General features: G+C 38.3%; 1 protein-coding gene across 3 annotated transcripts in view; it reads left to right on the forward strand.

Moving 5' to 3' along the window:
• CATSPERE (catsper channel auxiliary subunit epsilon) overlaps positions 1–27,014 on the forward strand; it is a 201,828-nt gene that overhangs the window by 46,852 nt on the left and 127,962 nt on the right. For all 3 annotated transcript variants that reach the window (XR_015245774.1, XM_086693173.1, XM_086693172.1), the window contains 2 exons: positions 12,988–13,012; positions 21,377–21,454. Coding sequence is in view for 2 of the 3 variants with exons in the window: in XM_086693173.1 (XP_086549299.1) it covers positions 12,988–13,012; positions 21,377–21,454 (103 nt within the window). In the remaining variant the exon portion in view is untranslated. The remainder of the gene's footprint in view (positions 1–12,987; positions 13,013–21,376; positions 21,455–27,014) is intronic.

A 27,014-nucleotide genomic window follows, 5' to 3' on the forward strand; every position in this document is an offset into this window, starting at 1 on the left:
TGTTAGTGTATAAGAATGCAACTGATTTCTGTACATTGATTTTGTATCCTGCAACTTTGCTGAATTCATGTATCAGTTCTAGCAGACTTTTGGTGGAGTCTATCGGATTTTCCATGTATAATATCATGTCATCTGCAAAGAGCGAAAGCTTGACTTCATCTTTGCCAATTTTGACGCCTTTGATTTCCTTTTGTTGTCTGATTGCTGTTGCTAGAACTTCCAGCACTATGTTAAACAACAGCGGTGAGAGTGGGCATCCCTGTCGTGTTCCTGATCTCAGGGAAAAAGCTCTCAGTTTTTCCCCGTTGAGGATGATGTTAGCTGTGGGCTTTTCATAAATGGCTTTTATGATCTTTAAGTATGTTCCTTCTATCCCGACTTTCTCAAGAGTTTTTATTAAGAAAGGGTGCTGGATTTTGTCAAAGGCCTTTTCTGCATCGATTGACAGGATCATATGGTTTTTCTCTTTTTTTTTGTTAATGTGATGTATCACGTTGATTGATTTGCGAATGTTGAACCAGCCCTGCATCCCAGGAATGAATCCCACTTGATCATGGTGAATAATTCTTTTTATATGCCGTTGAATTCGATTTGCTAGTATCTTATTGAGAATTTTTGCATCCATATTCATCAGGGATATTGGCCTGTAGTTCTCTTTTTTTACTGGGTCTCTGTCTGGTTTAGGAATCAAAGTAATACTGGCTTCATAGAATGAGTCTGGAAGTTTTCCTTCCCTTTCTATTTCTTGGAATAGCTTGAGAAGGATAGGTATTATCTCTGCTTTAAACGTCTGGTAGAACTCCCCTGGGAAGCTATCTGGTCCTGGACTCTTATTTGTTGGGAGATTTTTGATAACCGATTCAATTTCTTCGCTGGTGATGGGTCTGTTCAAGCTTTCTATTTCCTCCTGATTGAGTTTTGGAAGAGTGTGGGTGTTCAGGAATTTGTCCATTTCTTCCAGGTTGTCCAATTTGTTGGCATATAATTTTTCATAGTATTCCCTGATAATTGTTTGTATCTCTGAGGGATTGGTTGTAATAATTCCATTTTCATTCATGATTTTATCTATTTGGGTCATCTCCCTTTTCTTTTTGAGAAGCCTGGCTAGAGGTTTGTCAATTTTGTTTATTTTTTCAAAAAACCAACTCTTGGTTTCGTTGATCTGCTCTACAGTTTTTTTAGATTCTATATTGTTTATTTCTGCTCTGATCTTTATTATTTCTCTTCTTCTGCTGGGTTTAGGCTGCCTTTGCTGTTCTGCTTCTATTTCCTTTAGGTGTGCTGTTAGATTTTGTATTTGGGATTTTTCTTGTTTCTTGAGATAGGCCTGGATTGCAATGTATTTTCCTCTCAGGACTGCCTTTGCTGCGTCCCAAAGCGTTTGGATTGTTGTATTTTCATTTTCGTTTGTTTCCATATATTTTTTAATTTCTTCTCTAATTGCCTGGTTGACCCACTCATTCGTTAGTAGGGTGTTCTTTAACCTCCATGCTTTTGGAGGTTTTCCAGACTTTTTTCTGTGGTTGATTTCAAGCTTCATAGCATTGTGGTCTGAAAGTATGCATGGTATGATTTCAATTCTTGTAAACTTATGAAGGGCTGTTTTGTGACCCAGTATATGATCTATCTTGGAGAATGCTCCATGTGCACTCGAGAAGAAAGTATATTCTGTTGCTTTGGGATGCAGAGTTCTAAATATATCTGTCAAGTCCATCTGATCCAATGTCTCATTCAGGGCCCTTGTTTCTTTATTGACCGTGTGTCTAGATGATCTATCCATTTCTGTAAGTGGGGTGTTAAAGTCCCCTGCAATGACCACATTCTTATCAATAAGGTTGCTTATGTTTATGAGTAATTGTTTTATATATTTGGGCGCTCCGGTATTCGGCGCATAGACATTTATAATTGTTAGCTCTTCCTGATGGATAGACCCTGTCACTATTATATAATGTCCTTCTTCATCTCTTGTGACAGCCTTTAATTTAAAGTCTAGTTTGTCTGATATAAGGATGGCTACTCCAGCTTTCTTTTGGCTTCCAGTAGCATGATAAATAGATCTCCATCCCCTCACTCTCAATCTAAAGGTGTCCTCAGGTCTAAAATGAGTCTCTTGTAGACAGCAAATAGATGGGTCTTGTTTTTTTATCCATTCTGATACCCTATGTCTTTTGGTTGGCGCATTTAATCCATTTACATTCAGTGTTATTATAGAAAGGTATGGGTTTAGAGTCATTGTGATGTCTGTATGTTTTATGCTTGTAGTGATGTCTCTGGTACTTTGTCTCACAGGGTCCCCCTTAGGATCTCTTGGAGGGCTGGTTTAGTGGTGACAAATTCCTTCAGTTTTTGTTTGTTTGGGAAGACCTTTATCTCTCCTTCTATTCTAAATGACAGACTTGCTGGATAAAGGATTCTCGGCTGCATATTTTTTCTGTCTAGCACACTGAAAATCTCGTGCCAATTCTTTCTGGCCTGCCAAGTTTCAAAAGAGAGATCAGTCACGAGTCTTATAGGTCTCCCTTTATATGTGAGGGCACGTTTACCCCTTGCTGCTTTCAGAATTTTCTCTTTATCCTTGTATTTTGCCAGTTTCACTATGATATGTCGTGCAGAAGATCGATTCAAGTTACGTCTGAAGGGAGTTCTCTGTGCCTCTGGATTATTTGAGTTTTTATGATGTTGAATTGTAGAAGTTCTTTGTGTATTTTGGATATTAACCTTTTATTGGATATATCATTTGTAGATACCTTCTTTTATTCAATAGGTTGCTTTTTTTTGTTTTATTTATGCTTTCCTTTATTGTACTAAATCTTTTTACTTTGATGTAGTCCCAATAGTTTATTTTTGCTTTTGTATCCCTCCCTGAGGATATATATCTAGAAAAATGTTTCTACTGCTGATATCAAATAAATTACTGCCTATGTTTTCTTTTAGGAGTTTTATGGTTTCAGGTCTTACATTTAGGTCTTTAAACCCTTTCAAATTTATTTTTGTGCACGGTATAAGAAAGTGGTTCAATTTCATTCTTTTACATGAAGCTATCCAGTTTTCCCAGCACCATTTTTAAGAGATTGTCTTTTTTGCATTGTATATTCTAGCATTTTTATCATAGAGTAATTGACTATAAAAATCATGGGCTTATTACTAGACTCTCTATTCTGTTCTATTGCTCTATGTGTCTATTTTTGTGTCAGTACCATAATGTTTTGATTACTACAGCTTTGTAGTATAGCTTGAAATCTAGGACTGTGACACCTCAGCTTTCTTCTATTTTAAGATTGCTTTGGCTACTCAGGGTCTTTTGTGGTTCCATACACATTTTAGGATTATTTGCTCTAGTTATGTTAAAAATGCTTTTGGTATTTCGGTAAGGATTTTATTAAATCTGTAGATTTCTTTGGGTGGTATGGACATTTTAACAATATTGGTTCTCCCAATCCATGAATATGGGATATCTTTCATTTGTTTGTGTCATCTTCAATTTCTTTCATCAGTGTTTTATAGTTTTCAGAGCACAGGTCTTTCACCTCCTTGGTTAAGAGTTTATTCCTATTATTTTAGGTTTTTTTGGTGTAATTATAAATGAGATTGTTTTCTTAATTTCTTTTTCTGCTGCTTCGTTATTAGTGTATAGAAATGCAACAGATTTCTATATATTAATTTTGTGTCCTAAAACTTTACTGAATTCACTTCTCAGGTCTAGTAGTTTTGGTGGAGTCTTCAAGATTTATTATATATAGTGTGATATCATCTGGAAATATGAGTTATACTTCTTCTTTCCTAATTTGGATACCTTTTATTTCTTTTTCTTGTCTGATTGCTCTGGCTAGGACTTCTAGTACTGTGTTGAAAAAAGCAATAGGAGTGGACATCCTCAGTTTTTCACCATTGAGTATGATGTTACCGATGCGCTTTTCATATATGGCCTTTATTATGTTGAGGTATGTTCCCTCTAAACCTGCTTTGTTAAGAGTTTTTATCATGGGGCGCCTGGGTGGCGCAGTCGGTTAAGCGTCCGACTTCAGCCAGGTCACGATCTCGCGGTCCGTGAGTTCGAGCCCCGCGTCGGGCTCTGTGCTGACAGCTCAGAGCCTGGAGCCTGTTTCCGATTCTGTGTCTCCCTCTCTCTCTGCCCCTCCCCCGTTCATGCTCTGTCTCTCTCTGTCCCAAAAATAAATAAAAAACGTTGAAAAAAAAATTTAAAAAAAAGAGTTTTTATCATGAATGGATGTTACATTTTGTCAAATGCTTTTTACACATCAATTGAGATGATGATATGGTTTGTATCCATATCCATTCTCTTGTTAATGTGATGTGTTAAGTTGATTGACTTGCAAATATTGAGCCACACTTGCATCCTGGGAATAAATCCCACTTGATTGTGGTGAAGGATTTTTTAAATGTATTGTTGGATTTGTTTTGCTAATATTTTGTTGAGAATTTTTATATCTGTGATCAGACATACTGGCCTATAGTTCTCTTTTTTCTTATAGTGTGTTTATCTGGTTTTGATATCAAGACAATGCTGACCACATAGAATGAATTTGGAAGCTTTCCTTCATTTTCTGTTTTTTGGAATAGTTTGAGAAGAATAGACATTATTAACTCTTCTTTAAATGTTTGATACAATTTACCTGTGAAGCTGTCTGTTCCTGGACTTCTATTCGTTGGGAGTTTTTTGATTACTGATTCAGTTTCATTGCTGGTAATCAGTTTATTGAAACTTACTATTTCTTCTTGATTCAGTTTTGGAAGCTTTATGTTTCTAGGAATTTTATCCATTAATTTTAGGTTGTGCAATTTGTTGGCATATAATTTTTCATGATATTCTCTTATTGTTTGTATTACTATGGTGTTGGTTATTATTTCTCCTCCCTTATTTCTTTTTAAAAATTTTTTTACATTTTTTTTATTTTTGAGAGAGAGAGACAGACAGACAGAGCATGAGTGAGGTTGGGGCAGAGAGAGAGGGAGACACAGAATCCAAAGCAGGTTCTAGACTCTGAGCTGTCAGCACAGAGTCCAACGTGGAGCTTGAACTCACAAACTGTGAGGTCTTTACCTGAGCTGAAGCCAGATGCTTAACTGACTGACCCACCCAGGCACCCCTCTCCTCCTTTATTTCCTTTTTTAAAGTTTATTTATTTTGAGAGATAGAAAGAGAGAAGAGAGGGGCGCCTGGGTGGCGCAGTCGGTTAGGCGTCCGACTTCAGCCAGGTCACGATCTCGCGGTCCGTGAGTTCGAGCCCCGCGTCAGGCTCTGGGCTGATGGCTCAGAGCCTGGAGCCTGTTTCCGATTCTGTGTCTCCCTCTCTCTCTGCCCCTCCCCTGTTCATGCTCTGTCTCTCTCTGTCCCAAAAATAAATAAACGTTGAAAAAAAAAATTTAAAAAAAGAAAGAGAGAAGAGAGAGCAGGAGAGGCCAGATAGAGGGAGAGAGAGAGAATCCCAAGCAGTCTCTGCACTACCAGTGCAGAGTCCTATGCAGAGCTCAAACCCATGAACCATGAGAGCATGGCCTGAGCCAAAACCAAGAGTCAGACGCCCAACTGACTGAGCCACCCAGGCACCCTCTTCTCTTTTATTTCTGATTTTATTTCAATTTTCTCTCTCTCTCTCTCTCTCTGTCTCTCTCTCTCTCGGTTTATCAATTTTGTTTATCTTTTCAAAGAACCAGATCCTGGTTTTATTGATCTATTCTATTGTTTTTTAGTCTTAATTTATTTCTTCTCTAATTTTTATTATTTTTTTCTTCTACTGGCTTTGGGCTTTATTTTTGTTTTTCTAGCTTTAAGGTTAGGTGTAAGGTTAGCTTGTTTATTTGAGATTTCTCTTATTTTTTGAGTTAGGCATGTATTGCTATAAACTTCCCCCGTAGAACAGCTTTTGCTGCTCCCCAAGGATTTTGGACCATTATGTTTTCATTTTTATTTCTCTCTTTGTATTTTTTTATTTGCTTTTTGATTTCTTGGTTGGCCCATTTATTGTTTAGTAACATGTTATTTAGCCTCCATGTATTTGTGTTGTGTCCTTTCCAGATTTTTTTTCTTGTGATTCATTTCTAGTTTAATACACAGGAAAAATGGATGATATGATTTCAATCTTTTTTAATTTATTGAGACTTGTTTTGCTGTATAACGTGTGATCTATTTTGGAGAATGTTCTTTGTGCTCTTGAAAAGAATGTGTGTTCTGCTGTTTGGGGGTGAAAATGTTCTGAATATCTGTTAGATCAACCTGGTTTAATGTGTCATTGAAAGCCACTGTTCCCTTGTTGATTTTCTGTCTCTATGATCTATCCATTGATGTAAGTGGGATGTTAAGGTCCCCTACTATCATTGTGTTATTGTCAATTTCTTCATTTATGTCTATTAATGGTTGCTTTATGTACTTAGGTGTTTCCATATTGGGTGCATAAATATTTATAATTGTTATGTCCTCTTGTTGCATTCTTCCTTCTATCATTATGTCATGCCCTTTCTCTCTTGCTAGTCTTTGTTTTATGAGACTGAAGCGCTACCTACTGTGCTAATGAGGCACCTTCTAGTCTTTGTTTTAAAGTCTATTTTGTTTGGGGTGCCTGAGTGGCTCAGTTAAGCATCTGACTTTGGCTCAGGTCATGATCTTGCAGTTAGTGAGTTCAAGCTCCACATCAGGCTTTTCGTTGCTAGTGTAGGCCCGCTTTGCCCCTTCTCCACTTGTGTGCGTGTGCATGCGCACTCTCTCTCTCTCACACACAAACACACACAAATAAACATTTTAAAAAATAAAGTGTATGTTTCTGATATAAGTATTGTCACCGCAACTTTCTTTTCCCTTCCATTTGCATGATGAATGATTTTCCATCCCTTCACTTTCAACCTGCATGTGTCTAGAGGTGTGAAGTGAGTCTACTGAAGGCAGCATATAGATGCATCTCCTTTTATCTCTCGCTCTCTCAGTCACCCTGTATTTTCTGACACAAATGACTGGAGCATTTAATTTTTTTACATTTAGAGCAGTTGTTGATAGGTGTGTAGTTATTGCCATCTTGTAATTTGTGTTATGGTTGTTTTTGTAGTTCCTCTTGGTTCCTTTCTTCTTCTTTTGCTCAGTTCCCCTGTGGCCTGATGGCTTTCTTTACTAATATGCTTGGATTCCTTTCTCTTTATTTATCGTGTATCAAAGGTTTTTGATTTGTGGTTACCATTAGGTTCACCAGAACCAGGCACTTCAGGGATGTCTCCCATGTGGATTGTATATGCCCTACTGTTGTGGCTGAGCCACATTTGCCTTCAGTCAAGTCAGTTACATTGGCCCACTTTTGCCTTTTTTGGGTACACTGGGTGGGGTTTAGTCCTTGTGCTATTAAGGAACCGGTCTGGGGCCCCTGTGGGCTTGCAATTGGGCAGTGTTAGAAGTCAGCACAGGTGCCTGCCCTCAGCTGCAGTCTCACCAACCTATAGGGCCCTCTCCCTGCCTTGTCCACAAAGGCCTTCCTTGGTGTGTGGATCTGGCAGTTGGGCCCGATGCCAACCCCCATTCCATTTGCTGGGGTTGCCCTTGCACCAACCTACAGAGTGCTCTCCCAGCCTGTCCCTTGGGAGGTTTTTGTTGGTAGGTGGAGTTGGCAGTGAGACTCACAGTTTGCCCCCAGTCTGTCTGTGGGTGCTGTAGTCACACTGAACTGCAGGGATTTCTTCCAGTGCTGCCCTGAGAGCTTTTTGTTGGTGAATGGGGCCACAGTCAGACCACACGCCTGCTCCCCCATATGTGTAAGGGAGCTGCAGTCACACCGACCAGCAGGGCACTGCACTGCCAGCTGTAGGGTTTAGCTGCTGGGACTATGGGGACACTGGTGTGTGTCTGGTTTTCTTCCCCTCTCCCCAGGGCTGGAGTCACCTTGGAGTTCCCCTCGTCCCTGCCAAGGCTGCTTGCAAGGTGTGCTGGGGCAGGAGCCACTTTGAAGAGACACCTGCCACATGGGGTGGGTTGGATGGGGTGGATACACAGGAGAACCTGGAGGCAGAAAATGCAGTGTTAGCAAGATACATGGATTGTGTTCATGCTCGTTCCCACAAGCATCAGCTGCCTAGGCTGGTGGGGGGCAGAGAAACAGTGCCGGCCATCTCTTCTGTTCTTGGAGAAGTCTCTTAAAGTCCCTGTCCCTCCAGTGCATATTCTGAGATTAGCAAATAAGTCGATACCTCAGTAAATAAATCTGCCATATACCTCAGGCACTCTCCAGGCTGCTGCTGCTCTGCTGTGCCTTGGCTGGGTTGTTTACTTTGCTGGCCCTTTACAGATGGCATTTCAGTTTCCTGTTGCACTGTGGCTCTCCTGGAGCTAAGCCCACTGATTTTTTTTTTTTAATTTTTTTTTTTCAACGTTTATTTATTTTTTGGGACAGAGAGAGACAGAGCATGAACGGGGGAGGGGCAGAGAGAGAGGGAGACACAGAATCGGAAACAGGCTCCAGGCTCCGAGCCATCAGCCCAGAGCCCGACACGGGGCTCGAACTCACGGACCACGAGATCGTGACCTGGCTGAAGTCGGATGCTCAACCGACTGCGCCACCCAGGCGCCCCTAAGCCCACTGATTTTTAAGGTGTTCAGAGCTAAGCCCTGCTGGTTGTAAAAACTCATGAAATTGAGCCTCACTGGTTTTCACAGCCAAGTGTTATGGGTACTCATCTTCCCAGTTTGGGTTCCCCGTGCCTGGGGTGGCCGGTGTGGAGTCTGATGCTCTCGCTTCTCCATGCTTGTGCTGTCCCTCCTGTTTGGGGTTAGCCTCACCAGGGTGTTTGGTTCCCAGCCAAACTTCCCAGCCAAGGCTTCCCGAAAGCCTTTCCTACCCATTTTGATGCGGCCTCCTCTCTACGATTAAGTGTGAAAAGTCTGTTCTGCCAGTCTTTCAGTCATTTTCCGTGTTAGTTGCACTCATGTGGCTGTTATCTCAGTGTGTCTGTGGGATGTGGTGAGCTTAGAATCCTCCAACTCTGCCATCTTCCCAGAATTCCACATCTCTGATGTTGTGTGGCCATTATAATTTGTAATACTTTTGTCCTTTAACCTTTATACTAAAGGTAAGTGGCTAACACACCACCCTGCTACAATATTAAAATATTCAGAATCTCATTATAGACTTACCTTTACTAGTGTGTTATATATTTTCATGTTTTCTTTTTACTAATTAGAGGACTTTTTATTTCAGCTTGAAGAACTGCTTACAGCATTTCTTGTAAGGCAAGCCTAGTGGTGATAAACCCCCTCAATTTTTATTTGTTTGGGAAAGTCTATCTTGCTTTCATTTCTAAAGGACAGATTTGCTGATAAAGTGTTGTTGGTTGGCAGTTTTTTTCTTTCAGCACCTTGAATATATCATCTCACTCTTTCCTGACTGTGAGGTTTCTGCTGAGATCACCTAAGGGTGATCGTTTGTATGAGAGGGTTTTTTTTTTTTACTCCTCCTGCTCTTAAAATTCTCTTCTTTGTATTTTATTTTAGATAATTTTATTATAATGGCTGTGGAGAAGATCATTTTACATTGAAATTTGGGGGTGATTTAGCTTTATGAACTTGAATATCCAAATCTTTCCCTAGATTTAGGAAGTTGTCAGTCATTTTATCTTTAAGATTTTCCTTCTCTTCTCCTCCTGGGACTCCAGTGATGCACTGATTGTTTCTCTTAATGGTATCCCAGGCTTTGGTCATCCTTTTTTATTCTTTTTTTCTTTTTTCTTTTCTGAACTGGGTAATTTCAAACGATCTGCCTTTGAGTTCATGGATTCTTTCTTCTGTTTTGTCCAGCCTGCTCTTGGAGATCTTTTGTAAATTCTTCAGTGCAGTCATCGTATCCTTAGCTTCAAATTTTCTGTGTGTGTGTGTGTTTCCATGTTTTCTGTCTATTGAACTTCTTGCTCTATTCTTTTATTGTTTTTCCGATTTCATTAAATTGTTGACCTTTGTTCTCTTGTAGCTCTCTGGGCATCTTTAGACACATTATTTTGAATTCCTTTGTGAAGCATTTATGTATCTCCATTTTGGGGGGACCCATTACTGGAATTTGTGTATTCCTTTGGTGGTGTCATGACTCCTTGATTTTTCATGTTCCCTTTAGCCTCACATAAGTGTCTATATATTTGAAAAAGCAGTCACCTCTTCCAAACGTTGGAAGACTGACTTTGCTAAGGAAAACCTTCACTGGTGGGTGGAGAATACAGTGACCCCAGGTCTAGTGATGTAGGGCACCTCAGGGGCATGTGGCATCTTGGGGTTCAGAGATGCATGATGTCTCATTAGGTCAGGCCACTGGAGTCCATAACATCAACAACTGTGTGATACTTGGCAAGTGCTATGTAGTGCTCACAGTGACTACAAGGGCTGTTAATGTTCTCCACAGCTCCTCCAGGTCCAGTGGCTAGGGACCAGAGCAGGAAGTGGTAGTGGCCCGAACCAGTGGTGTGCACATATTTAGCTGTGGGGCCTGCTGGTAGTTTCCTGTGTCCTGGTAGGGGTCAGTTTTAGGCACACACATAGTGTTGAGGGTCAGGGCCAGCAGCAAGGGCCAGGCCGAATGCAGGCATACAAACAACTGTAGGAGTCCTGGCTATCTGTGTGCATTCCTGTGGCTGTGGTGTTTCACCACAGATAGGGGCACAAGTAATGGAGGCCGGTGATAGTAGACAGGGCCAGATCTAGACTCACAAACAGCTTTGACCATTGGAATGACTTCCCAAAGATGCAGGGTCTTGCCACAGACATGCCCAAGGTAATGGAGCAAGTAGCGGGAGTTGGGCTGGGGAGCCTAGAGGTGCACATTTGGAGGAGCTAGCCCTAAGCACCTGCAGAGGGGTGGAGGTAAGCTGGGGGGTTCTAGGCCGCGTCCTGCACTTGTACAGCTGCAGAGGCTGAAGCTGGCTGCTTGTATGGATCCTGTTCTCTGCCAGTGGTGAGGACAGGGGAATGGGAAGGGACTCAGGCAGCTGGAACCTGCAAATGCAAAAACCCGTGGGGTAAAAACTGGTGAAATCTGCAGGGGTCCGTGATGGCTGTCCTGACCATCGGTTTCTTCTGTAGTGAAAGCTTCTGGGTCCCCTGTAGAACCAGGTCACTGGGACCCTCATTGCTCCCACTGTGTGGTTGATGCTGGTAGTGCTTGCCTTTCTTCCTTGTTTCTGGCCATCTCTGTGCATCTCAGCTTTGACAGTCTCTGGATGGGGTGAAGCCTAAACAGGTCTTCCGTGCAGTACCCCAAAAGGCTGGGGACGCTGGTCAGTCACCCTGCCCTCCCTTTCCCAGGGAGGGGAAGTTCCCTCTTGTGAGTTCCCTCTTGACACAGAGCAATGCCGGCTTGGCAGATGGGATGATTAGAACAAAATGAAGCATTCTTCCTTCCCTTTTTGTGCCGTTGCTCCTAGGTTTTTGTTCTACCTCGTTGAAGTTTCTTAAGTGGACTCTTGAACTCTCCCAGAACTTTTTTTGTTTGTAGATAGCTGTATAATTGTTGATCTTTGTTGGGGAATGGAGGTTGGCTTCTTCTACTGTACCATCTTGGTGACATCAGCCTCTTCTGTTTTTTTCTAATGATCCCCTCCCAGTCTTTTTGTTTGGCTTTTTATGATCTGTCCTTACCTTAAATGTCAGCTCCATTCAGGTTTCTTTCTTTGACTCTCTTTTCATTCTACGCTTCAGTTTGTGCACCACTTAAGAAAGGCAAGCATTCTGATAAAGATCCAACAGAATGCTGCTAATATCATCTTCCATGAAAATCGAGGTTGTTACTTTAACATCAACTGATACTGTCTCTCTGCAAGTTTACCTTTAATAAGCTTTTTAGTATCAATACTAAAACCTTTCTCATATTATCAGTACATTTCTCCTTTTGCCTTTAAATTTTCCTTTCCAGATAGACAGGTAAGTCACTCAGTGACCCACTTCTGTTCTTATTTCCTGCACCTCCGACAAGTAGCATAACACAAGGAGGACATTCCAGCCCTGGAGCTTGGGATCTTTTTGATCAACCTAGTTCTTTGTGAACACTTAGCACATTTGCCTATCAATATTTATAGTACTTATTTCCATTTGCTTTCTAAAAATCAGATTGAACATATGGGGGCACCTGGGTGGCTCAGTCAGTTGAGCATCCAACTCTTGATTTCAGCTCAGCTCGTGATCCCCAGGTTGTGGAATTGAGACCTGAATTGGGCTCCATGCTGAGCACGGAGTCTGCTTAAGATTCTTTCTCTCTCTCCCTCTGCCCCTCCTCCCAGCTTGTGCTCCCTCTCTCTCTAAAAACACATTTTTTAAAAATAGAATAAAATCAGCTTGAACATATGAAATATTGTTTTCGTTATATGGTCTCAGAAACTCATTGCATACATATTTACTGATTCCCAAAATATCTTTTTTTCCCCATTTTATACATAATAACGTACCAGGCACTGTGCAGCAATCAGCAAATAAAAGAACATAGTCCCGAGGCATTGACTTTTAGAGCTTATATGATAAAGAAAATACAGATATCATTAAATGAACATCACTTTCTAAAAAACATGCAACTGAACATACAAATAAATGTTCCTTTCAGAAAATTTACATTGAAAGGGCAGTTAATGAAAGATTTTCACTGCTAATTGATGACTTTGTTGGCATAAATTGGCATAAATTACAGCATGTAAACACTATAGACTTTCTTAGGCAGAATGATCATATCACAGTTTTAAAGACTGCTCATGCAATTTTGGCTACGTGAACTTGTAATGTTACTAAGGCAGCATGCAGATTCAAGCCTGTCAGCCTTTTGACATGTGATAACATGTGAGAATCAGTCGTTATATTTAATTATAGACATAGTAGCTTTTAAAAAATTTAGTATTTAATTGTTTATGTATTTATAATGGAATATAAGAATATTGAGAGACTTAGGAGCATGTATATTGAAAGCGAAGTATTCAAACTAATATTTAGCCTGCTGTTTACTAAAATGTGATTCCTCTTTTTCTCAACAGAAGTTTCTTTCACAACTTTACCCAGGTAAAACATGTTTTGAAATTTTATATATCCCTCCCATATCACTACTGTATTATTTGCCTCTAATCTTTCATGTTACCCAGAAGGAGAATTTCCCAAACTAATTTTTCAACAAAATTTGCCTAGAGCAGTGGTACTTACAATATGATTTGAGGACCCCTAGAGCTCCACAGACCTGATTTTCAGGAGGTCCCTGAGCTCTACCCTTTCCCAACCACATATCTGTGCGAGGATAGATTTTCCCCACATACTTCCACCAAAACAACATGTGCCAACAGCTTGAATGCAGGAGCACAGATGATAATTCAGCTGTTTTCTATTAAGACAGATAACACAGACATTTTGTGATGTAAAATGCAAAACAACCATTCTTCTGCTTTTCTTTGTTTTGGAAAATAGCTCTTTTTCATTAAAATATATGTCATGTTAACATTTTATGGGTTTATCATAGTTTTTAAAATAAATTCATAAATATCTTTAAATCTTCTTGGTTTGATACATGGTAAATGTTGATAGATCTGACCCACCTAAAACAGAAGCTCTGTGATATTCTCAATAATTTTTAAGGCTATGAAGGGGTCTTGAGATCAAAAGGTTTTAACATCTGGTCCGAGGGTGGAAGATGACAGTGAAGTAGAAGGATCCTAGGCTCGCCTCCTTCCACGAATGTAACTAAATAGCCATCAGATCATCCTAAATACGCCAGAAATTGATGTGAAGACTGGCAGAATAAACTCCACAACTGATGGTAGAGAAGCCACATCAAAGAAGGTGGGAAGTGTGGAGATGCACTTTGGGAGAGAGATTGTGGCCACTGTGGTAAGGAGGGAGCCATGGTCATGAAGAAGGACAAGGGACAGACTAGCACACAGGGGGGCACACAGGAAAAATGAATCCCTGTAGCAATTGGCTTGGAAAGCAAGAGGGGCCGAATTTCATGAGTTCTTGCAACCAGTGGGCTTAAAGGTCGGTGGGCTTGGCTGCGATAGACCCTGAATGGCACCGCACTGTTCTTGCAGAGAAGGCAGGCAAACAACCCTACATTGTGGAAATAGCAATCAAAAGAGCACCTGTGGCACACAGTCGGGAGTTTATTCAGTCATCTCAGAGCGAGTCCTAGAGAAGTAGCATTCACAGAGAGAAACCTCGGGGAACAAAGGAATTGGCCGGCGTCATTTCCCTCTCCTGACCCTCAGCATAAGCACAGGTCCACCTGTGGGAACCAGTGCGGCATCCTGACACTCACTACCTACCTTGCTTACACCAAGCTTCACTCCCCCATGCTCCAGTAGAACTGCCCATCTGAGCCATGCTTGTCTCAGCCCCAGCATGGCAGACTCCTTCCCCCAAAAGACCAGCCTAAACTCCTACTCACACCATGTTACCCATCATGGGAATTTTGCAGCATCTCACTTCTGCCAACAGAGCTCACTTCACAGACCAAAGCACACCTAGTTATAATGTGCCACATTCAGGCCAGAGACCAAACAGTGCCTACAATAGGCAGAGACTCTGCAGATGACTGGCCTGAAGGATAAAACAGCCAGGACAAAGCAGCAGAGCACATGCAACACACATTGGAGACATTTCCAGAAGCGCAGGCCCTGGGGAACAGATGACATTACATGGCAGAGAGCACTATAGGACCTCTTCTTCATAAGATCATTACCCTCAAGAACAGGAGACATAGCTGACTTTCCTAACACAGAAATAGGCACAGAGACATAGACAAAATGAGAAGACAGAGAAATTTATTCCAAATGAAAGAACAGAACAAGACCATGCCAGAGATCTAAGTGAAACAGATATAAGTAACATGTCTGATAGAGAATTTAAAGCATTGATCATAAGGATACTCACTGGACTCAAAAAGAGTGGAAGACATGAGTTAAACCCTTACACAGAGCTAGGGAACAACATAGCAGAAATAACGGTCATAATAAACAAAATGAGAAATATGCCTCATGGAATGAACAACAGACTGGAAGAAGGAGAGGAATGAATTAATAGCCCAAAAGACAGAGTAATGGAAAGTAATCAAGCTGAACATAAGAGGGGAGAAAAAAAGAATTATGCAAAACAAGAATAGAGTTAGGAAACTCAGTGATTCCATTAAAGGTAATAAAATTTGTATTATAGGAGTGCCACAAAAAGTAGAGAGAGAAAAGGGGTTAGAAAATTTATTAGGGAAGCTGAAAACTTCCCTAATTTGGGCAAGAAAACAGATATCCATATCCAGAAGACACAGAGAACCCCCCTCAAAATCAACAAAAGCAGACCCACACCAAGACATATTGTAATTAAATTAGTAAAATATAGTGATGAAGGAAAAAATGTTAAAGCAGCAAGACAAAAGAAGACTAACTTAACAGGGAAAACTCATAAGTCTAGCAGAAGATTTTCCAGCAGAAACATTTCAAGGCAGAAGGGAATGGTATGATATATTCAAAGTGCTAAATGGGAAAAATCTGCACCCGAGAATACTCTATCTGGCAAGGCTATCATTCAGAATAGAAGGAGAGATAAAGAGTTTCCCAGAAAAACAAAAAAACTAAAGGAGTTCATGACCACTAAACCAGCCCTGTAAGAAATTTTAAAGGGGACACTTTCAGTGGAAAGACCAAAAGTGACAGTATAAAGTAGGAAACACAAAGCAGTAACAATATTTCTGTAAAAAAAAAAAAAAAGTCAAGGAACTCACAAAATAAAAGAATGTGAAATATAACAATATATACCTAAACGTGGGGAGAAGAGGAGTAAAGAATGTGTTCAAACTTTAACAACCATGGACTTAATATGGACTGCTATATGCAGAAGAGATTATATACACACCTAATGGTTACCACAAATCAAAAACCACTAATAAATATGCAAAAATACCAAAAGCAGGCAAAGAGAAGGGAAGTAAGGAAGTGTAGATCAATATCCTTGTATATATAGGTGCAAAAATTCTACATAAAATAATAGCAAATGGAATCCAACAATGTATTAAAAGAACAAATTAAAAAGGGCCAGTATCTTCCAGAATGCAACATTGGTTCAATACCAAGAAAGCTGACAACAATATCCATTCCATAAACACAGTAAAGAAGAAAATAAATGATCACATCAGTAAATTTAAAAATTGAACAGCCATTCCTAATGGAAACACCAAACAAAACAAGTTTAGAAGGGAACCACATTGATTTTAACATTTTTAAAATGTTATTCTAATTTTTATTTTTGAGAGAGAGAGACAGAGAGACAGAGCATGAGTTGGGGAAGGGCAGAGAGAGAGGGAGACACAGAATCCGAAACAGGCTCCAGGCTCTGAGCTGTCAGCACACAGCCTGACGCGGGGCTCGAACTCACAGACTGTGACATCATGACCTGAGCCGAAGTCAGATGCTTAACCGACTGAGCCACCCAGGCACCCCAGGGAACCACTTGATTTTAATAAAAAAACACTGACTTCTCAAATAATTAACAATATTATTATAAATTATGAAATACTTTTGATTCAACTAAAATCAAGAACTGGACAAATGTGCTCATCTGTCAGTAAATATCATCACTATTATTTAACATTGTCTTGAACATAACAGTGTAAGTAATAAGACAAGAAAAAATGTACAATATTATAAATTTATAATAGCAATAAAGACTAAAATACTGATGAATCAATTTAACTGGAAAGACACAGAACTTGTAGCAAGAATCACTCTCAAATTTTGTTGAACGATTTTTTAAATATACTTTAAATGTTTATTTATTTTGAGAGAGAGTGAGTGCATGCATGGGTGGGGGAGGGGCAGAGAAAGAGGGAGAGAGGGGGGTGGGGATCCCAAACAGGCTCCATGTCGTCGGCACACAGCCCGACGTGGGGCTTGATCCTACAAACCATGAGATCATGCCCTGGGCTGAAATCAAGAGTTGGACTCTTAACCGACTGAGCCACCCAGGTGCCCCTGTTGAGTGATCTTTAAAAGATCTAGTTTTTAAAGTATTTAATTGGATCTAATGTCAATTTTTTGACTGAAAAAATATCTTTGTTTTCCAATTTATTCTTTTTAAAATTTTTATTTAATTCCAACATAATTAACACACAATGTTATATTTCAGGTATACAAAATAGTGAACCAACCATTCTATCCATTACTACTCAGTGCTCATCATGATACGTGTGCATGTATCTTAATCCCCTTCACCTATTTCACCCATCGCCCACCCAACTAACCCCTGGCAACCACCAGTTTGTTTTCTGTGTTTAAGAGTCTGGGGCTTTTTTTTTGGTCTCTTTTTGAAAAAATATTTCACCAATTATGTGTAGTAATATGGTATAATATGTTATACTCCTAGAAGAAAATGAAAGTGTAATCCTCTCGGGGCGCCTGGGTGGCGCAGTCGGTTAAGCGTCTGACTTCAGCCAGGTCACGATCTCGCGGTCCGTGAGTTCGACCCCCGCGTCGGGCTCTGGGCTGATGGCTCAGAGCCTGGAGCCTGTTTCCGATTCTGTGTCTCCCTCTCTCTCTGCCCCTCCCCTGTTCATGCTCTGTCTCTCTCTGTCCCAAAAAAATAAATAAACGTTAAAAAAAAAAAAAATTAAAAAAAAAAAAAAGAAAGAAAGTGTAATCCTCTCTTATACCATATAAAAAAATAAATTCCAATTGGCATACAAGAAAGAGTTTAATGTAAAACCAGATTTGGGGAGAACTTGAAGCTGTACCATATAAAATGAAGGGAAATCTTATCCTAGACTGGAAACCAGAATCTTTAAATTAAAGATAGCCAAAATTGAAAACGTGAAAATTAAAAACTTTTGTATCACAAAAGTACCATAAGCATAGTTCAGACAAAAAATTTTACAACATAGATGACACTAACCAGCTAATATCCCTAAGGGTTCAAAGAGATGGGGGAGGTGTAAACTGGTGCAGCCATTTTGTGAAATCATCCTGCATTATCTGACACATATCCTGCAACTCATCATTTCCACTCCTAAGTATATACCCAGGAGAAAACTCTTACTCTCAAGCATCAAGAGACATTTTCAGAAATGCTCATAGCAGAAAACACTCATGGGGCGCCTTGGTGGCTCAGTAGGTTGAGCGTCCGACTACAGCTCAAGTCATGATCTCACAGTCTGTGGGTTCGAGCCCCGCGTTGGGCTCTGTGCTGACAGCTCAGAGCCCAGAGCCTGCTTCAGATTCTGTGTCTCCCTCTCTCTCTGACCCTTCCCCGCTCATGCTCGCTTGCTCTCTCTCTGTCAAAAATAAATAAACATTAAAAAAAATTTTTTTAAATGCTCATAAAATCCATCCCTCCCAAACAGAAAGAATCCAAATGCCCATCAACAGGAAAATGGAAAAGTTGTGGTACATTCACGTGATGGAATTTTAAATAGCAATAAAAATGAATGGGCTCAGTTAGGGCAACAACACAAATAAATCCTAGTTACACAATGTTGAAAGAAAAAAAAGCAGATCCTAGGGGGCTATGTGTGGGATGACTAAGTTCAAAATAGCCAAAAACTAAACATCATGTTAATGTTTAAAATTTAAAAAAAATAATAATAAACAGTTAGGAAAGTGAGTACCTGTGGGCAGAAACAGAACCAGAAAAGGAACAATATGTAGATAAATGAAAGATATCTGTAAGGTTCTTGTACTCGAATATGGTGGTGGGTTCTTGGTTTTTATTTTACTATTTTAGAATTTAAATAGTTACATAAAAGATAGTCATACCAATAATAATAGTGTGTTGTGAGCCAAGGATTGTGATTATTCCAATTCTGTATATGTGTACCTGAAGTCCAAACACAACAAAGAGCTCTTACAAAGGGTAAGAAGATGGTAAGTGCCAACAAAAAATGTAAAAGCGCACTGTACCCAAGAGCAAATCTAGCAAACCTGAAACAATACTGAAATTCACATAATCTCAGGAAAACCCAAATTCACAATGAAATGTCGTGCTCATCACACTGGTAAAAACAAGAGAAACACTGTGAGAGGGAAACTGGGCCACAGGGTGTAACTCAGATTTTGTTGGTGGAAAATGTGTGCAGTTAGAGACTTAGTACATTTTTGGAGAGTAATAGGGAAACACCTAGTAAAAGTATTTATACCCTTTGGATCAGGAGTCTTACTTCTGGGAATCTACTCCACAGAAGTCAGACCTCCAGTACATAAAGCTATATGAAAAAGGTCCTATATTTTGCAGCATTATATTAGTGGTAAAACAAAACATAATAAAACTGGAGCCACAGTAAAGCTCCATTAGAGAAATTGATCTATAAATTACAGCGTAACCACATTGTGAAATATTATTCAGGCTTTCTGAGAACTGACACTGGGGACTTTCAATGGGGTACACTTGCATGAAAAAAAGAGAATATGGGAGTGTGTATAATATGATCCAGTTTTGTTTTAAAAACTCTTAAAATGCCTCTTTTTAAAAATACATGTAAATATGTATTTGTCTACATGTCTGTAGATGCTTATATGGTGTAGAGAAAAATAGGGGAGGGCACATAATAGTTGTCTAAATCGTTTTATAGGTTGAGAGAGGCTTAATAGGTGAAGGGACTATAAAGGAAAAATAAAGCCGTGCTATAAAAAAGCAAGGAAGGAAGGAAAGGAGGAAGCACAGCAATATGAAAGCACAATACAGAATTAAAGCAAACAGATGAAATAGGATAAATAGGAATATGATATCATTATATAGGGAATAAAATGTTCATGTATGTGTATATAGGTGTGTGTATCCATATAACCAAAACACAGAGCAAGATTTAGAACATACAGATGTCGAAGTTATTAACATAAAGAATTCTACAAATTAATAAATCAAAGCCTAACAGCCCAATAGAAAATGGAAAATAGGCAAAGGAAGTGAACAGATAGTTCACAAGACAGGAAATACAAGTGGACCTTGAACATATGGAAAGTTGCTCAAACGTTTTTATAATAAAGGAGATGGAGGCTAAAACTGTATCAAAGCACCAGTTTTCACCCACCAGATTGGCAAATTCCAAATGTGTGACAACACACAATGAAGAAAGAAGAAATCTCATACACTGCAGTATGTGTGAAAATTACAAATGCATATACTGTATGGCTCAAGAATCACACTTTTGGGGCACCTGGGTGGCTCAGTCGGTTAAGCGTCCGACTTCAGCTCAGGTCACGATCTCACCATCCGTGAGTTCGAGCCCCATGTCGGGCTCTGGGCTGATGGCTCAGAGCCTGGAGCCTGCTTCCGATTCTGTGTCTCCCTCTCTCTCTACCCCTCCCCCATTCATGCTCTGTCTCTCTCTGTCTCAAAAATAAATAAACGTTAAAAAATTAAAAAAAAAAGAATCACACTTTTAGTCATACTCCAAAGCACAAAATAATATATGTACAAAATTGCTCATTATAGCATTGATTATAATGGCAGAGGATTGAGAACAAATTTATTAGTAGGTTACTAGTTAAGTAAATTATGATTCTTCCATAATTTGGAAAAATATCCAGTGGAAAAGTTCATGAAAATATGTAAAGATCTCCAAGATATAACTTTAAGTGAAGAATATGTTTGAAAAAAAACATGTTTATGGGGCGCCTGGGTGGCTCAGTCGGTTGAGCGTCTGACTTCAGTTCAGGTCATGATCTCACAGTCTGTGAGTTCGAGCCTTGCGTCGGGCTCTGTGCTAACAGCTCAGGGCCCAGAGCCTGTTTCAGATTCTGTGTCTCCCTCTCTCTGACCCTCCCCCATTCATGCTCTGTCTCTCTCTGTCTCAAAAATAAATAAACGTTAAAAAAAATTTTTTAAAAATTAAAAAAAGGAAAAAACATGTTTAGAATACTTGCATTTATAAGAAAGAAAAAATAACATCTTAGTTATACACAAAAATTTTATAGAAATATAAACAAGTGATAGTAGATACTTGGGGATACAGTGAGAAGTGAGTGATGGAGTACAGGGTGGGAAAGACAAAATTCACTTTATTTTGAATATAATTTGTTTTTAACTATGTGAATAAATTGTCTATTCAAGGAAAAAATCAACAAGAGAGAAAAAATTAGATCTACATCTATTGAAATGACAATGGTGTAGATCAAGTGATGTATCGAGTGACAAAACCAAGTGTTGAATTGTGATTATAGAGAAAGAGAAATAAACATACAGGCACAGTTTTAACATTGGTTACTTCAAAAGTGTAGAGGAAAATTAACTCTTCCTTCATAGGTCTTTGGTTTGTTTCACTTGTTAAAAACAATATGTATCACTTTTGAGTTTTTTAATGGGATAATCAAAAATGTTTAAATAAATAAAAACATTTTTGTTGTTATAAAAATGAAATTTGTCCAAAATGTAGAAAAATACAAACACTTTTTTATTTTGTAGGTTATCATTGTATGGATATATGACCCAGAAAATGCAGATCCCAGTGAGATTCTACGGAATGCAAATGAACCTTCACTAGTAGGTGGAAACATTACTATTATCACAGATAAAATAATATGCTATGGTTCCTTTTTAAGGGCTTTGAATAATTTATTTTAAGCATTCCAGAACTAACTAAACACGCTTTAATTATCCATTACATTTAGCCACTATAGTGATTTTGAGCTAGTGCTCAGTCTCCCCAATTATAAATCTTTCTCCTGAATTCTAATTGAGCATTGCCCTTACTTTCTATGAACCACATTATTCACGAAGATGCTAACCTTCAAAGTGCTTTAAAGGTGTTCCTTGAGCATCTGTCTAGATATCATCTTTCAAAAATCTGTCCAGTCCCTTACTGAACCCTTTACCACTTGGACACTAGTGAATTTCCTAAAGGGGCAGTACAGTGGATGAACACAGATGGTCTTCAATTTATGTGGCTTGACTTACAGTTTTTCTAATTCACTATAGTGCAAAAGTGATATACATTCAATAGAAATTGTACTTTGAACTTGGATCTTTTCCCAGACTAGTGGGCTATCAATGTGGCATGATACCTTTGCGTGACACTGGGTGCTGACAGAGGTCACAAGAATAAACAACCAGTACATTTAAACTATTCTGAACACATACAACCATTGTTTTTCAATTTCAGTATTCAATGATTTACATGAGACATTAAACACTTTATTATAAGACAGCCCTGGTGTTAGATGGTTTTGCCCAACTTTAGGCTAATGTGAGTGTTCTGAGCACATTTAAGGTAGGCTAGGCTAAGCTACAACGTTTGGTAGTTAGGTGCATTAAATGCATTTTCCACTTAATGATATTTTCAATTTATAGCCAATTGTAATTCAAGGAAGATCTGTACGTCCTTTATTTCATTTGTTACAAATTTATCTCTTTCAAGATTTAAGTTTTCTGTCTTCTGTTATAACAAAAACCTATTGAAGAGAAGAATAAAATGAGTTTTAGTTTCATATGAGACTATGTCTTAATGAGTCAAGATATAATTTTTGAATAGTATGTTACATGCCTCTTGGTAGCCAAATTCACAAGAGATGGACTAACAAATCAGAATGACAACCTATTGGGGTGCCTGGGTGGCTCAGTCGGTTGAGCGTCCGACTTCAGCTCAGGTCATGATCTCACGGTCTGTGAGTTCAAGCCCCGCATCAGGCTCTGTGCTGACAGCTCGGAGCCTGGAGCCTGCCTCAGATTCTGTGTCTCCCTCTCTCTCTGCCCCTCCCCTGCTCATGCTCTGTCTCAAAAATAAATAAAAATATTTTTTAAAAAATACTTTAAATTGTAGGGTTTTATTCTGAGGTTTTTTTCTTACAATTTTAACTATGAATCATATCAGAAAGAAAAAACCATAGATGTGTACAATATAGTTTAATGAATAATAACAATTAGCCCTATAACCACTATCAAGAAGTAAAACACCAACAATAGTACAGAAGGTCCCCATTTGTGCACTCTGAATGAGCATAATTTCTCCCTCCACCTTAGAAGTACTTGTATGGATATAATCATTTTGTTCCATCTAAAAGTAACCATTATTCTGAATTTTATGGTAATAATTGCTCTGCTTTTTTAAATTTTTTATTTATTTTTATTTTTTATTTTTAGCTTGTTGCATGATTCCTAACCAATGTAGTTTGGTTTAGTGGGTTTTGGTTTTGTGTTTACTTTTCTACTTTATATAAATGGAATCATGTTTTCTATACATTATACATATTGCTGTTGGGGGGGGTCAACTTTGTATTACTTATTCATGTTATACCGTACCTATAGTTTATTCATTTTTGATCCTGTATGATATTTCATCATTTCAACATACTATGCATTTTTCATCCATTCTACTGTTGATGAATTTTGGATGGGCTTTTGTTTTCTTTTGTTTGTAAGGAGTGTTGGTTTCTTTCTTTTTGTTCAGCTTTATTGAGATATAAATGATATATAACATTGTGTAAGTTTAGGTATACACTGTTGATATGATACACTTGTATGTTGTGAAATGATTACCATAGTAGAATTTTTAACACCTTTATCACCTACATAATTACCACTTCTTTTTTGTGGTAAGATTATTTAAGATTTACTCTTTTACCAACTTTCATTATTTAATACTGTGTTATTAACTATACTCATTATGCTGTACTTAGATTCCCAGAATTTATTCGTCTTATCACTGGAAGTTTGTACCCTTTGACCACCACGTCCCCATTTTGCCCACCCCCTCAGATCCTTCAGTCACCATTCTACTCTGTTTCTGTGAGCTCAGCATTTTTTAGATTCCATATAGAAGTATATCATATACTATTTGTCTTTCTCTAACTTATTTCACTTAGCATAATGCCCTCAAGGTCCATCCATGTAGTTGCAAATGGAGACATTTCCTTCTTTTTTGTGCTTGAGTAGTATTCCATTGTATGTACACCATATCTTCTTTATCCATTAATCTGTTGATGGACACTTAGGCTGCTTCCTTATCTTGGCTATTGTAAATAACGCTGCAATAAACATAGGGGTGCCTATATCTTTTTGGATTAGTGTTTTAATGGGGAGGGGTAAATACTCAGCAGTGGAATTACTGCATCATATGGTGTTTCTAATTTTAATTTTTTGAGGAACCTTCATACTGTTTTTCACAGTGGCTGCACCAATTTATATTCCTGCCAACGGTGCACAAGTGCCTTTTTCACCACATCCTTGCCAACTCTTGTTATTTCTTTTTGATTTTAGCCATTCTGACAGGTATGAGGTGAGGCATCTTTTCATGTACCTGTTGGCCATCTGTATGTCTTTTTTGGAAAAAAGTCTATTCAGATCTTCTGCTCATGTTCGAATTGGATCGTTAGTTTTTTGTTTTGTTTTTTTTTTTGCTATTGAGTTGTATGAGTTTCGATATATTTTGAATATTAGCTCCTTAATTGATATATGATTTGTAACTATTTTCTTTCACTCAGTAGGTTGTCCTTTCATTTTGTTGATTTAGTTTGCTGTGCACATATGATTTTTATCCTTTGTTCTGTTGTAGTGGGTTAAACTGATTGATTTTGGGATGTTGAACGAGCCTTGCATACCTAAAATAAATTCCATTTGGCCATAGTATATAACTCTTTTTATATATTGTTGGATTCTATTTGCTATTGTATTTCCATATAGTTCAAAGATTTTTAAGTTTACATTTCTTTTCAGACTTCTTCCTGACCCATGTGTTATTTAAAAGTGTGTCAATTTCCAAGTAGTTAGGGATTTTCCAATTACCTTTCTGTACTAACTTCTAATTTAATTCTATTATACTCTGACAACATACTTTCTATATTTCTATTCTTTTAAAATATTTATTGATTTGTTTTCTTAATTCTACTATAATTAATGTACAGTGTTATATTGATTTAAAGTATACAATATAGTGATTAAATAATTCTATACATCACTCAGTGCTCATCATGACAAGTGCCCTCCTTAATCCTCATCACCTATTTCACCCAAACCCTGCAATGTCCCCTCTGGTGACCACTAGTTTGTTCTCTATCGTTAAGAAACTGATTTTTTTGTGTGTGTCTTTTTTTTTCTTAGATCATTTGTTTTCTTAAATTTCACATAAGAGTGAAATCATATGGTATTTGTCTTTCTCTGAATGACTTATTTCACTTAGCATTATACTCTCTAGGTCCATTCATGTTGTCACAAATGGCAAGATTTCACTCCATTTTACAGTGGAATAATATTCATTCATATATATATGTTCATATTATATATATTCATTCATGCATATATATATACATACATACATACATACATACATACATACCACATCTTTTAAAAATTTTTTATTATTGCATTTATTTTTGAGAGACAGAGTGAGACAGAGCATGAGATGGGGAGGGGAGAGAGAGAAGGAGACATAGAATCCGAAGCAGGCTCCAGGCTCCAAGAAAGAGTTCAGCAAGGAGCCCAATGTGGGGTTCAAACCCACGAACTGTGAGATCATGACCTGAGCCAAAGTCAGACACTTATCCGACTGAGCCACCCAGGCACCCCCTACCACATCTTCTTTATACATGCATCCATCAATGGACACTTGGGCTGCTTCCTTATTTTGACTAGTGTAAACAGTGCTGCAATAAATATAGGGGTAAATATATCTTTTCACATTAGTATTTTTCTTTGAGTAAATACACAGTAGTGGAATTACTGGATCATACAGTAATTCTATTTTTAATTTTTTCAGGAACCTCCATACTATTTTCCACAGTGACTACACTAGTTTGCATTCCCACCAACCATGCACTAGTGTTTCTTTTTCTCCGCATCCTCACCATTTGTTGTTTTTCTGATTTTAGCCATTCTGACAGGTGTGAGGTGATATTTCATTGTGGTTTTGATTTTCATTTGTACGATGATTAGTAATGTAGAGGATCTTCCCTTATGTCTGTTAGCTGTCTTTGCAGAAATATCTGTTCATGTTTTTTCCTATTTTTTAACTTTATTACTTGTGGTTTTTTTGGCATTGACTTGTATAGGTTTTTTATATATTTTGGATACTAAACTTTTATCAGATATATCATTTGCAAATATCTTCTCCCATTCAGAAGGTTGTTTTGTTTTGTTTTGTTTTGTTCATTGTTTCCTTTATTGTGCAGAAGATTTTAGTTTTGATGTAGCCCCAATAGTTTATTTTTGTTTTTCTTTCCCTTGCCTCAGGAGACATATCTAGAAAATAGTTGCCATGGCTGATGTCAAAGATATTACTGGCTGTTTTCTCTTCTAGGGTTTTTATGGTATCAAGGTCTCACATTAGGTCCTTAATCCATTTTGAGTTTATTTCTGTGTATTGTGTAAGAAAGTGGTGCAGTGTCATTCTTTTTGCATGTAGCTGTCCAGTTTTCCAACACAATTTGTTGAAGAGACTATCCTTTTCCCATTGTATTGCCTTGCCTCCTTTGTCATAGATTAATTGACCATCTAATTGTGGATTTGTTTCCGGGCTCTCTATTCTATTCTATCTATCTATTATGTCAATTTTTTTTTGCCAGTATCATACTGTTTTGATTACTACCTCTTTGTAGTATATCTTGAAATCTGGAATTGTGATATCTCTAGCTTTGTTCTTCTTTCTCCAGATTGCTTTCGCTCTTTGGGGTCTTTTGTGGATGCATACAAATTTTAGGATTAATTGTTTTAGTTCTGTGAAAAATGCTGTTGGTGTTTTGATAGAGATTGCATTAAATCTGTATATTGCTTTGGTTAGTATCAAGAATTTAACAATATTTGTTCTCCCAATCCATGAGCATGGAATGTCTTTCCAATGATTTGTGTCTTCTTCAGTTTCTTTCATCCATGCCTTATAGTTTCCAGAGTACAGATCAGTCACCTCCCTGGTTAAGTTTATCCCTAGGTTATTTTATACTTTTTGGTACAATTATAAATGGGATTGTCTTCTTAATTTCTCTGTCTCTACTTTATTATTATTGTATAGAAATGCAACAGATTTCTGTATATTAATTTTGTATCCTGAAACTTTGAATTCACTTATCAGGTTTAGTAGATTTGGGCAGAATCTTTAGGATTTTCTATATATAGT

The sequence above is a fragment of the Puma concolor genome, chromosome E4, assembly GCF_028749965.1.
Source record: "Puma concolor isolate L17-30 chromosome E4, mPumCon1.1.hap2, whole genome shotgun sequence".
Taxonomy (NCBI): domain Eukaryota; kingdom Metazoa; phylum Chordata; class Mammalia; order Carnivora; family Felidae; genus Puma; species Puma concolor.